Source organism: Chroicocephalus ridibundus, chromosome 27 (assembly GCF_963924245.1).
Source record: "Chroicocephalus ridibundus chromosome 27, bChrRid1.1, whole genome shotgun sequence".
Classification (NCBI taxonomy): Eukaryota; Metazoa; Chordata; class Aves; order Charadriiformes; family Laridae; genus Chroicocephalus; species Chroicocephalus ridibundus.
Window position 1 is genome coordinate 1440664 of NC_086310.1, and position 11871 is coordinate 1452534.

The 11871-nt window shown below is 68.0% G+C and overlaps 1 protein-coding gene across 1 annotated transcript; it reads right to left on the minus strand.

The window, feature by feature from the left end:
* Positions 1-3129: 3129 nt before the first annotated feature.
* LRRC4B (leucine rich repeat containing 4B) lies at positions 3130-5429 on the minus strand. Its single transcript, XM_063318644.1, is given in 3 exon segments — positions 3130-3275; positions 3277-5239; positions 5410-5429. Coding segments are annotated over 2 exon segments (2025 nt in total). The 5' UTR covers positions 5200-5239; positions 5410-5429; the 3' UTR covers positions 3130-3173.
* Between the last annotated feature and the right edge of the window lie 6442 nt (positions 5430-11871).

The window sequence follows — 11871 nt, forward strand, 5'->3', positions numbered from 1 at the left end:
GCACACGCCAAGCCAACACCATGCATACGCCACACACACGCCAAGCCCATGCCAAGCCAACGCCATGCACACGCCAAGCCAACACTACGCCCACGCCACGCACATGCCAAGCACATGCCAAGCCAAAGCTAAGGCCACGCCAAGCCCACGCCACGCACACACCAAGCCCATGCCATGCACACGCCAAGGACACACCAAGCCAACAGAAAGCCTATGCCAAGCCCACGCCAAGCCAACACCACGCACACGCCAAGCCCATGCCACGCACACGCCAAGCCAACACCATGCATACGCCACGCACATGCCAAGCCAAAGCCAAGGACACGCCAAGCCCACGCCACGCACACACCATGCACACACCAAGCCAAAACCAAGCCCATGCCACGCACACGCCAAGGACATGCCAAGCCCACGCCAAGCCAAGACCAAGCCCACGCCACGCACACGCCAAGCCAACAGAAAGCCCACGCCAAGCGCACACCAAGCCAACATCATGCACCTGCCAGGCCCACACCACGCACACACCAAGCCCATGCCACGCACACGCCAAGGACACGCCAAGCCAACAGAAAGCCTATGCCAAGCCCATGCCAAGCCAACACCACGCACACGCCAGGCCCACGCCACGCACACGCCAAGCCAACACCATGCACACGCCAAGCCAACACCAAGCCCATGGCATGCACACGCCAAGCCCACGCCACGCACACGCCAAACCAACACCAAGCCCATGCCATGCACACGCCAAGGACACGCCAAGCCAACAGAAAGCCTATGCCAAGCCCACGCCAAGCCAACACCACGCACACGCCAAGCACACGCCACACACACGCCAAGCCAACACCAAGCACACGCCAAGCCAACACCAAGCCCATGCCATGCACACGCCAAGGACACGCCAAGCCCACGCCACGCACACGCCAAACCAACACCACGCACATGCCAAGCACATGCCAAGGCCACGCCAAGCGAACACCACACACACGCAAGGCCACGCCACGCACACGCCACGCACACGCCAAGCCCCCCCTTCCCCCCCCCCGCCCCCCCCCCCAGCAGCGCGGCGCCGGCGGCGGTTGGAAAGACCGTGATGGATTTTTATTAAATAGGAAAGTGTCGGCCGCGGCGAATTAAAAAATCCCCCCACGGGCCTAGAAAAGCCCCCGGGACCCCCCCCGGGACACCCCCCCCCCCCCCCCCCGCCCCTGGCCCCGACCTCCACCCCCCCACCCCCCCCCACCGCCCCCTCCTTGGACCCCCCCCGAAGCCGGGGCAGGGGGAGGGGGGGGAAGGGGCTGGGGTGGGGAGGGGCTGCGGGGGGGGGGGGGTCACAAGCAAGTGAGAGCGCGGGGCCGGGGGGGGGGGGGGGGAGGACATCGCACGAGGCCGTCGCACGAGGGCACACGTCGCACGAGGCCGTGACGCGAGGGTCGTGTGTCGTCCGTCCACACCCCCCCGCCCCCGGCGGCGCACGCGGTCCCGCGTCGCACGCGTCCGTCGCACGTGGAGTCTGTCGCACGAGGGCCCCGTGGGGGCGCGAGGCCGCCCCCCCCGTCGCACGAGGCCACCGCGTCGCACAAGTCCGTGGCAGGGGGCCCCCCCGCGTGGCCGGAGCCCTTCCCGTTGCACGAGGGCCGTCGCACGAGGCCACGGCGTCTGTGTCTCTCGCACGTTCTCCTCGTGACGCTCCGGAGCGGGGGGGGGGGGGGGTTATGGGGAAGGGGGGGAGTGGGGGGGGGGGGGGGGGGCGCGATGGTGAGCTGCGTGGCCGTCGCACGAGGCCCCATGTTGCACGAGGCTGTTGTTGCACAAGGCCACTGTCACACGAGGCCTCGTGTCGCACAAGGACGGAGCGCGGCCCAGGCGCCCCCCACCCCCCCCCCCCATCTGCCTCTCTCCTCGGGGGGGGGGCGCCTCGCACGAGCCAATGTGTCGCACGAGGGCCGGGCGTTGCACGGAGGCCGGCGCTGCGTGAGGTCGCGCGTTGCGCCGGGACACGCCTTCGCACGAGGCCGCCTTTGCACGACGAGCCCCCGGGGCGTTGCACGAGGGCTCCACCACACGCCGCCATCCGTCGCACAAGAGCGTGCGTCGCACAAGAGCGTGCGTCGCACCTGGTCCTTCGTTGCTCAACCCCGTGCGTCGCAGCAGTCCTTCATCGCACAACTGCCCTTCGTCGCACGAGGCTGTGCTTTACCACAAAGCACCGTGCGTCGCACCAGACAAGCGACCCCCCCCCCGTCGCACAAGCCCCTCGTCGCACGAGGCCGTGCGTTGCACGACCCCCCCCCCCCGTCCCCCCGTCGCATCGCCCAAGTCCCTCTTCGCACGACCCCCGTGCGTCACACGAGTCCTTCATCGCCTCCCCCCCCCGTGCATTGCACGAGTCCCTCGTTGCTCACGCTGGGCATCACACCCCCCCTCCCCCCCCCCGTGCATGGCACGAGTCCCTTGTTGCACGCCCCCCCCCTCCCCATGCATCACACCCCCTTGTGCGTCGCACGAGTCCCTCATCGCACAACGCCGGGGCGCGCACGACCCCCGTGCATTGCCCAAGTCCTTCATCGCACGAGTCCTTCATGGCACGCCCCCCCCCGTGCGTCGCACGAGTCCTCCGTTGCACAAGTCCATCACACCGCGCCCCCCCTCCTCCCCGTGCATCGCACGAGTCCTTCACGGCACGAGTCCATCGCATGCTTCCCCCTCCCCATGCGTCGCACGAGTCCTCCAGCGCACAAGTCCTCTGTCGCACCAGTCCTCCATCGCACGAGTCCTTCATCGCACCGGTCCTTCATCGCACGCCCCCCCCCGCGCGTCGCACGACTCCTCCGTCCGCGCACTCCTCCGTCGCACGAGTCCTTCGTCGCACGTCCCCCTGTGCGTCGCACCAGTCCTCCGTCGCACGCCCCTCCCCGTGCGTCGCACGAGTCCCTCGGCAGCAAACGCCCCCCCCCCCCCAAACCCTCCCCTTCCCGGGGTGGGGGGGGGGTGGGGGGGGGGGTTCCCATCACCTTGGGGTTGGGCGGGGGGGGGTTTGGAGAGGGGGGGAGGGGGGGGGCGTCCCCATCATCCCGGGGGGCGGGTGGCGGCAGGGGGGGGTGGGGGTGGGTGTGTCCCCCGTCGTCGTGTCCCCCCCCGTCCCGTCCCGTGTCCCCCCCCCCCCGCCCCCCGCCTCAGATCTGGGTCTCCTGCACGTTCTCCTTGGAGGGGCTCTTGAAGAGCAGGGGTTCGTGCACGGAGTTGAGCAGGGGGTTCTTGCCGCAGCCCAGGGCCCCCCCCCCCGCCCCCGCTGCTGTTGCCGTAGTGGGCGGCGAAGGCGGCGTAACGGTCGAGGTGGTCGCGCTCCAACGCCGGCAAGGCCAAGCGGTTGTCCCCAGGGCCGCCCCCCCCGCCGCCGCCGCCGCCGCCGCCGCCGCCCCCCCCTCCACCTCCCGCCAGCTCGTCCTCCACGTTGACGATCTCCACGGCGCGCGCCGGCCCCCCCCGGTGCTTGTGGCGCTGGTGCTGCTTGCGGAGCTTGTAGAAGGCCACCAGCATGACGGCCGCCATGAAGGTGATGGCCACGAAGCAGCCGATGATGATCTTGGTGGTCTTCAAGACGTCGTCCAGATCCTGCAAACCTCCGCCGGCCCCCGCTGCCGCCACCGCCGTGATGGGGACGGTGAAGGGTTTGCCGGTGGCGCGGGTGGCCGGGGCCGCCGTGGAACCGCCGGCCGCTTCCCAACCGGCGGTGGGGGCCGGGGCGGTTTGCGGGGCCGGTTCCTCGCCGCCGGCGTCGGTGGTTTCCACCGTGACGGTGGTGAAATAGGTGTAACCGGTGGCGGCGGCGGCGGCGGCGGCGGCGGCGGCGGCATCGGCGGCCGAGACGTTGAGGGTGGCGGAGGCGGTGGTGTTGCCGGCGGCGTTGGTCACCATGCAGGTGTATTGGCCCGTGTCCTGCACGGTGACGTTGGTGAAGTTGAGGGTGCCGTCGTGCAGGACGGAGATCCGCACCCGGTAGGAGCCGTGGGTCATCAAGGTCCCGTTGGGCGTCAACCAGTTGACGGAGGTCATGGCGGTGCCGGTGCGGCACTTGAGCTCGGCCGCCATGCCTTCGGTGACGTTGAGGTCGGCCGGGGGTTCCACGATGACGGGGGCGTAGCAGGTGAAATGTCCCGGTTCCAGCTCCCCCAGGTACCGTCCCCTCAACGCCGGCGGCGCGTGGCACCGGGCGCAGCAACTGGTGTTACTGGGCACCGTCTCCCTCAACCACCAGCTCAACCACAGGACGTCGCAGTCGCAACGCCAGGGGTTGTGGTGCAGGTGGACCCGCTCCAGGCGGTGCAAGGGGGCGAAAAGGTCGTGGGGCAGCGAGGCCAGCTCGTTGTGGGCCAGGTTCAGCTCTTCCAACGCTTTGAGGTCGTCGAAGGCGTTGCGTTCCACCGCCGCCACCCGGGCGTGCATCAACCACAGCTTCCTCAAGCTGCCCAAACCTTGGAAAGAACCGGGACGGACGCGCCCCAACCGATTGCCCGAAAGCTCCAGTTCCTCCAACCTCACCAGCGCCGTCAAGTTGGGGATCTCCTTGAGGTTACACATCCCCAGGTTCAAGTAGCGCAGGTTGACCAAGCCTTCGAAGGCGGCTTCCGAGATGTACTCCAAACGTTTGAGCTCGCCCAGGTCCAGGCGCCGCAGGGAAGGGACGCGGTTGAAGGCGTAGGAGGGGATGCTCTCGATGGGGTTGTTGCGCAGCCAGAGCTCCCGCAGCTTGGAGAGGTACTCGAAGGCCTGGGTGGGGACGGTGGTCAAGCGGTTGTCGAAAAGCTCCAAGGTGTTGAGGTTGGGGAGGCCGTTGAAGGCCCCCACCTCCACCTTCCGCACCAGGTTGCGGCTCAGCTGGAGGATCTCCAGGTGCCGCAGGTGCTTGAAGGTGTCGGTGCGGATGACCTGGATGTGGTTCTCCTGCAGGTTCAGGTACCGCGTGTTGACCGAGATGCTGGTGGGCACCTCCAGCAGCTCCCGCCGGGTGCAGATGACCCGACTGGCCTGATTGCTGCAAGAACAAGCCGCCGGGCAAGAGGTGGGAGCCGCCGCCGGGGCCGCCGGGGCCACCAGGGCCACCAGGGCCACCACCAGCAGGAGCAGCGGCGGTGACGGCGGTGACGGCGGCGAGGACGACAGCGGCGGCGGCCGCATCCTACGGGACGGCGGGGCCGCCATGGCCAAGGGGCATCGTCCGGCTTCAGGGCCCCGGGTGGTGCTGTGGGGAGAGGGGAGAGGGGCGTCGGTTGGTTGGGGGGCAGAGGGGACGGGGGGCAGCGGGCGCGGGGGGGGCGGGGGGGGTGGGGGGTAAGGGGGGAGGTCGGGGCGACGGGCACCGCGCCGGGGCAGCGCAAGGCCCAGGGCATGGGGACGGTCGGTGCAACGCACCAGGGACGGGGCAGCTCGGGGCAATGGTCACCATCACCGGGGCGGAGAAACGCCTCGTGCACGAGCGCGATCGGTGCAATGCACGAGGGACGGGCAGCTCGGGGTGATGGTCACCATGAAGAGGTGGAAAAATGCCTCGTGCACAAGCGTCATCGGTGCAACGCACCAGGGACGGGCAGCTCAGGGCGATGGTCACCATCAATAGGGTGGAGAAACGCCTCGTGCACGAGCGCGATCGGTGCAACGCACGAGGGACGGGCAGCTCGGGGTCATGTTCACCATGAAGAGGCGGAAAAATGCCCCGTGCACGAGCACGATTGGTGCAACGCACCAGGGACGGGGCAGCTCGGGGTCATGTTCACCATGAAGAGGTGGAGAAACGCCTCGTGCACGAGCACGATCGGTGCAACGCACCAGGGATGGGGCAGCTCGGGGCGATGGTCACCATCAATGGGGTGGAGAAACGCCTCGTGCACGAGTGTGATTGGTGCAACGCACCAGGGACGGGGCAGCTCGGGGTCATGTTCACCATGAAGAGGCGGAAAAATGCCCCGTGCACGAGTGCGATCAGTGCAACGCACGAGGGATGGGCAGCTCGGGGTCATGTTCACCATCAATAGGGTGGAGAAACGCCTCGTGCACGAGCGCGATCGGTGCAACGCACCAGGGACGGGCAGCTCAGGGCGATGGTCACCATCAATGGGGTGGAGAAACGCCTCGTGCACGAGTGTGATCGGTGCAACGCACCAGGGACGGGCAGCTCGGGGCGATGTTCACCATGAAGAGGCGGAAAAATGCCTCGTGCACAAGCGTCATTGGTGCAATGCACCAGGGACGGGCAGCTCGGGGCGATGGTCACCATCAATGGGGTGGAGAAATGCCCCGTGCACAAGTGTGATCGGTGCAACGCACCAGGGACGGGCAGCTCGGGGCGATGTTCACCATCACCGGGGCGGTGAAACGCCTCGTGCACGAGGACGGTCGGTGCAACGCAGCGTGCAAGGGCAGCACCCGTGCACCAGCACGGCCGTGCGACGTGCAGGGGCCCAGCGATGCCTCGTGCACACGCGTGGTCACGGCCACGCACGGGGGGGGTGTCCCTCCCACCTCGGAGCATCCTTGCACACGCGTGTGCATCCCTGCAAACGGCCCCTTGCACACACACGCACGACCTCACGTGCATCCCCCCCGACACACGTGCACGCCCCTCCCCGTGCGAAGCACACGCGTGGGCAACCTCATCCCTGCACACATCCAGGTGCACACGCGTGTGCAGCCCTGTCCCCCTCACACCTCCTCGTGCACGCACACGCGTGTGCAAACGTGTTCCTGCACACCTCCCCGTGCACGCACACGAGCGTGCAAAGGCAGCTCTGCACACGCGTGTGCAAGCCTGACACCTCCCGTCTCCAGGTGCACGCACACGCGTGTGCAACTGTGTCCCTGCACACCTCCCCGTGCATGCACACGCGTGTACAAACGTGTCCCTGCACGCAGCCACATCCATGCAACACGCGTGTGCAAACGAGTCCCTGCACACGCGCGTGCAACCCTGACACCTCACGTCTCCAGGTGCATGCACACGTGTGTGCAGCCCTGTCCCCCTCACACCTCCCCGTGCATGCACACGAGCGTGCAAACGCAGCTCTGCACACACGTGTGCAAGCCTGTCACCTCCCGTCTCCAGGTGCACGCACACACGCGTGCAAACGTGTCCCTGGACACAGCTACGTCCATGCAACACGCGTGTCCATGCGTGTCCCTGCACACGTGTGTGCAACCCTGACACCTCCCGTCTCCAGGTGCACGCACACGCGTGTGCAAATGTGTCCCTGCACACAGCCACTCCCATGCACACGCGTGTGCAAATGCAGCCCTGCACACCCCCACACGCCTGCACACACGTGTGCAAGCCTGTCACCTCATGTCTCCAGGTGCATGCACGAGTGTGCAAACGTGTCCCTGCACACCTCCCCGTGCACGCACACGCGTGTGCAAAGGCAGCTCTGCACACGCGCGTGCAACCCTGTCACCTCACGTGTCCAGGTGCACGCACACGTGTGTGCAAACGTCTCTGTGCACGCAGCCATGTCCATGCAACACGCGTGTGCAAACGAGTCCCTGCACACGCACGTGCAAGCGTGACACCTCACGCATCCTGGTGCCTGCACACGCGTGTGCAAACGTGTCCCTGCACACACGTGTGCAAGCCTGTCACCTCATGTCTCCAGGTGCACACACACGTGTGCAAACGTGTCCCTACACACACCCACGTCCCTGCACACGCGTGTGCGAGCCTGACACCTCCCGCATCCACGTCCCCGCACACGCGTGTGCACCCCCGTCCCGCCCCCCCCCGCACGCCTGCACACGCGCGTGCAAACAGCGGCCCCGCGCGCAGCCGCGCACACGCGTGTGCAAACCCGTCTCCCCCCCCCCCACGTGCACCCCCCGCCCCCCCCGTGCCCTCACACGCGCGTGTGCCCCCCCCCCCCCCGCCGCGTGCACGCGCAGCCCCCTCCCTTCCGCTCCCCCCCCCGCTCCCACCGCACACGCGGCTGCTCCCCCCCCCCCCCGCGTCCCCTCCCCCGCACACACACGCGTGTGCCCCCCCCACACCCCCCCCCCCATGGGTGCCCCCCCCCCCCAGGGCCTACCCCGCACCCCCGGCCTGCTCGGCCGCGCAGCCTTCCTCCCTCCTCCTCCTCCTCCTCCTCCTCCTCCTCCCCCCCCCGGCTCCTTCCTGCCCCCCCCCACGTCTCTTCCTGGACCCCCCCTTTCCCCTTCCTGCCGCCCCCCCCCGCCCCCCCCCCGCCATCCCCCAGCGCCACTTTGCCGCCGGGATGCGGCCGCTGCCCGCAACCCGCCCCGCCCCCCCCCCTCCCCCCCACCCCGGAACACTCCCCCCCCCCCCCCGGACACCCCCCACCCCCCCCCTTCAACCCCCCCCCGCCCTCCGGAACCCTCCGGAACCCTCCGGACCCGCCGCGGACACCCCCTTTGCCCCCCCCGCCCCGTGCAAACCCCCTGCCCACAACCCCCCCGGACACCCCCTTTGCCCCCCCCCCCGTGCAAACCCCCTGCCCACAACCCCCCCGGACACCCCCTTTGCCCCCCCCCGTGCAAACCTCCTGCCCACAACCCCCCCGGACACCCCCTTTGCCCCCCCCCCCCGCCCCGGATCCCCCTGTGCAACCCCCCCCCATGTCCGCAACCCCCCCCCCGGACCCCCCCACCCCGTGCAACCCCTCTGCCCTCCGGACCCCCCCTTTGCCCCCCCCCCCGCCCCGGATCCCCCTGCGCAAACCCCCCCCCCCCATCCACAACGCACCGGGACCCCCCCACACACACCCCCCCCCGCCATGGACTGGGGACACCCCCCCCCTCCCCCAGACCCATCTGGAGGCCGGGGACCGCCCCCCCCCCCCCCCCAGCACCCCAATGCACTTTGGGGACCCCCCCGCACCCCAAAGACCCCCCCCCCGGGGACCCCCAATTCACCCTGGGACCCCCCCCGCACCCCAACATACCCTGGGGGGAGGGGGACACTCCTGCACCCCAAAGACCCCCCCCCGCCCAGGGACCCCTCTGGGACCCCCCCAAGACCCTCCTGCACCCCAAGGACACCCCTCCCCCCCCGGGGACCCCCCAATTCACCCTGGGACCTCCCCCCCCGCACCCCCCAAACTGTACAGGGCCCCCCCCCCCCCAGCACTGCACAGCCCCCCCCAAACTGCACAGCCCCCCCCAACACTGCATGGAGCCCCCCCAAAATGCACAGAACCCCCCCCAAAACTGCACAGCCCCCCCCCAAACTGCATGGAGCCCCCCCAAAATGCACAGACCCCCCCAAACTGCACAGCCCCCCCCCAAACTGCATGGAGCCCCCCAAACTGCACAGACCCCCCCCCAAACTGCACAGATTCCCCCCCCCAGCACTGCATGGACCCCCCCTCAGCCCCCCCCCCTCGCACGGGGAGCGTGTCAGAGCGTGTCAGAGCGTGTCAGAGCGTGTTGGGGCGTGTCGGGGCGTGTCGGGGCGGGGGGGTGACAGGGGGGACGGGGGGGGCAGCAAAGGGCACGTGGGGCCATGAGTGCACGCGTGTGCATGCACACGCACCCCCCCGTGCACACACTCACACACACGTGCGCACACGCACACGGGCACACACACCCCCCCTCGTGCGCACACACACACATGTGCACACACGCACACGTGCACACACACACGCACACGCACACCCTCGTGCACACACATCCCCCCTCGTGCACACACACACGCACACGCACACCCTCGTGCACACACTCACACACACGTGCACACACGCACACGTGCACACCCCGCCTCGTGCACACACACACACACGCACACCCTCGTGCACACACATGTGCTCACACACACACGCACACCCCCTCGTGCACACACGCACACACACACGTGCACACACACACGTGCACACACACACACATGTGCACACACACACCCACAACCCCTCGTGCACACACGCACACACACGTCCACACACACCCCCTTGCACACCCCCGTGCACACACATGTTCACACACACAGACACACGTGCACACGCACACCCCCTCGTGCACACACACACACACACGTGCACACCCCCCTGCACACACATGTTCACACACACACACGTGCACACCCCCTCGTGCACACACACACACACACGTGCACACCCCCCTGCACACACATGTTCACACACACACACACACGTGCACACCCCCCTGCACACACATGTTCACACACACACACGTGCACACCCCCTCGTGCACACACACACACACACGTGCACACCCCCCTGCACACACATGTTCACACACACACACACACGTGCACACGTGCACACCCCCTCGTGCACACACACATGCACACGCACACACACACGCACACACACACACACACGTGCACACACACACACACACGCACACGTGCACACGCAACCCCCCCCCCCCACCGGGACCAGCTTGACCCCCCCCCCCAGAAGGAGGCCAGGGGGACCCTATAGCCCCTATAGAGCCGGGGGGGACCTATAGAGCTGGGGGGGGCTATAGACTGGGGGAACCCTATAGGCCCTATAGAGCCGGGGGGGGCCTGTAGGCTGGAGTGAACCTATAGCCCCTATAGAGCCGGGGGGGGCCTATAGGCTGGAGGGAACCTATAGCCCCTATAGAGACGGGGGGGCCTATAGGCTGGAGGGACCCTATAGCCCCTATAGAGCCGGGGGGGGACCTATAGGCTGGAGGGATTCTATAGCCCCTATAGAGCCGGGGGGGGCCTATAGGCTGGAGGGATCCTATAGCCCCTATAGAGCCGGGGGGGGCCTATAGGCTGGAGGGACCCTATAGCCCCTATAGAGCCAGGGGACCCCTATAGGCCGGAGGGAACCTATAGAACCAGGAGGCCCTATAGGCTGGAGGGACCCTATAGCCCCTATAGTGCCAGGGGGGACTTATAGGCCAGGGCAACCCTATAGGCCCTATAGAGCCAGGGGAGCCCTATAGGCTGGAGGGAACCTATAGAACCAGGAGGCCCTATAGGCTGGAGGGACCCTATAGCCCCTATAGAGCCGGGGGGCCCTGTAGGCCGGAGGGAACCTATAGAACCCGGGGGGCCCTATAGACTGGAGGGACCCTATAGCCCCTACAGAGCCAGGGGGGGTCCTATAGGCCGGGGGACCCTATAGAGGCAGGGGGACCCTATAGGCTGGGAGGGGCCTATAGCCCCTATAGAACCAGGGGGGGCCTATAGGCTCTATGGGGCCAGGGGGGCCCTATAGGCCAGAGGCACCCTATAGCCACTATAAGGCTTGGGGGGGGGCAATGGGGTTGGGGAGGGGGCTATAGATCCTATAGGGTCACGTGTGGCGGCCTATCAGGGGGGGTGGGGCAAGAAGGCCAGGGGGACTCTATAGGCCCTATAGAGCTGGGGGGCCCTATAGGCTGGGGGGCCCCTATAGGCCCTATGGGGTGGGGAGGGCTGGAAGAGGCCGGGGGGGCACCCCTATAGACCCCATGGGCAGGGGGCATGTAAGGGGCCCTATAGACTCTATGGGGCCGGGAAGGGGGCTGGGGGGGGGGATCAGGGGGTCCCCCAATCGTTCCTATAGGCCCAGGGGGCCCCACAGTCCCTATAGGGCCCTGCAGAACTAGTGCAGGGCCTTGATAGTCCCTATAGGGCCTGGGAAGCCCTATAGCCCCTATGGGACTGCAGCCCCATAGCCCCTGTGGGGGCGGGGTACCCTGTAGTTCCTATAGGGCCCAGAGTTCCCTATAGCCCCTGGGGGGGGGGGGGCAGATAGTCCCTATAGGGCTGGAGAAGGGTCTCTATAACACCTATGGGGTGTGGGTCCCCTTATAGCCTCTATGGGGGGGCGCCTATAGCCCCTATGGAGCCGGGGGGTGCCCCTATAAGACCCCGAGGGGGGAGGGGGGCTGGAGGGG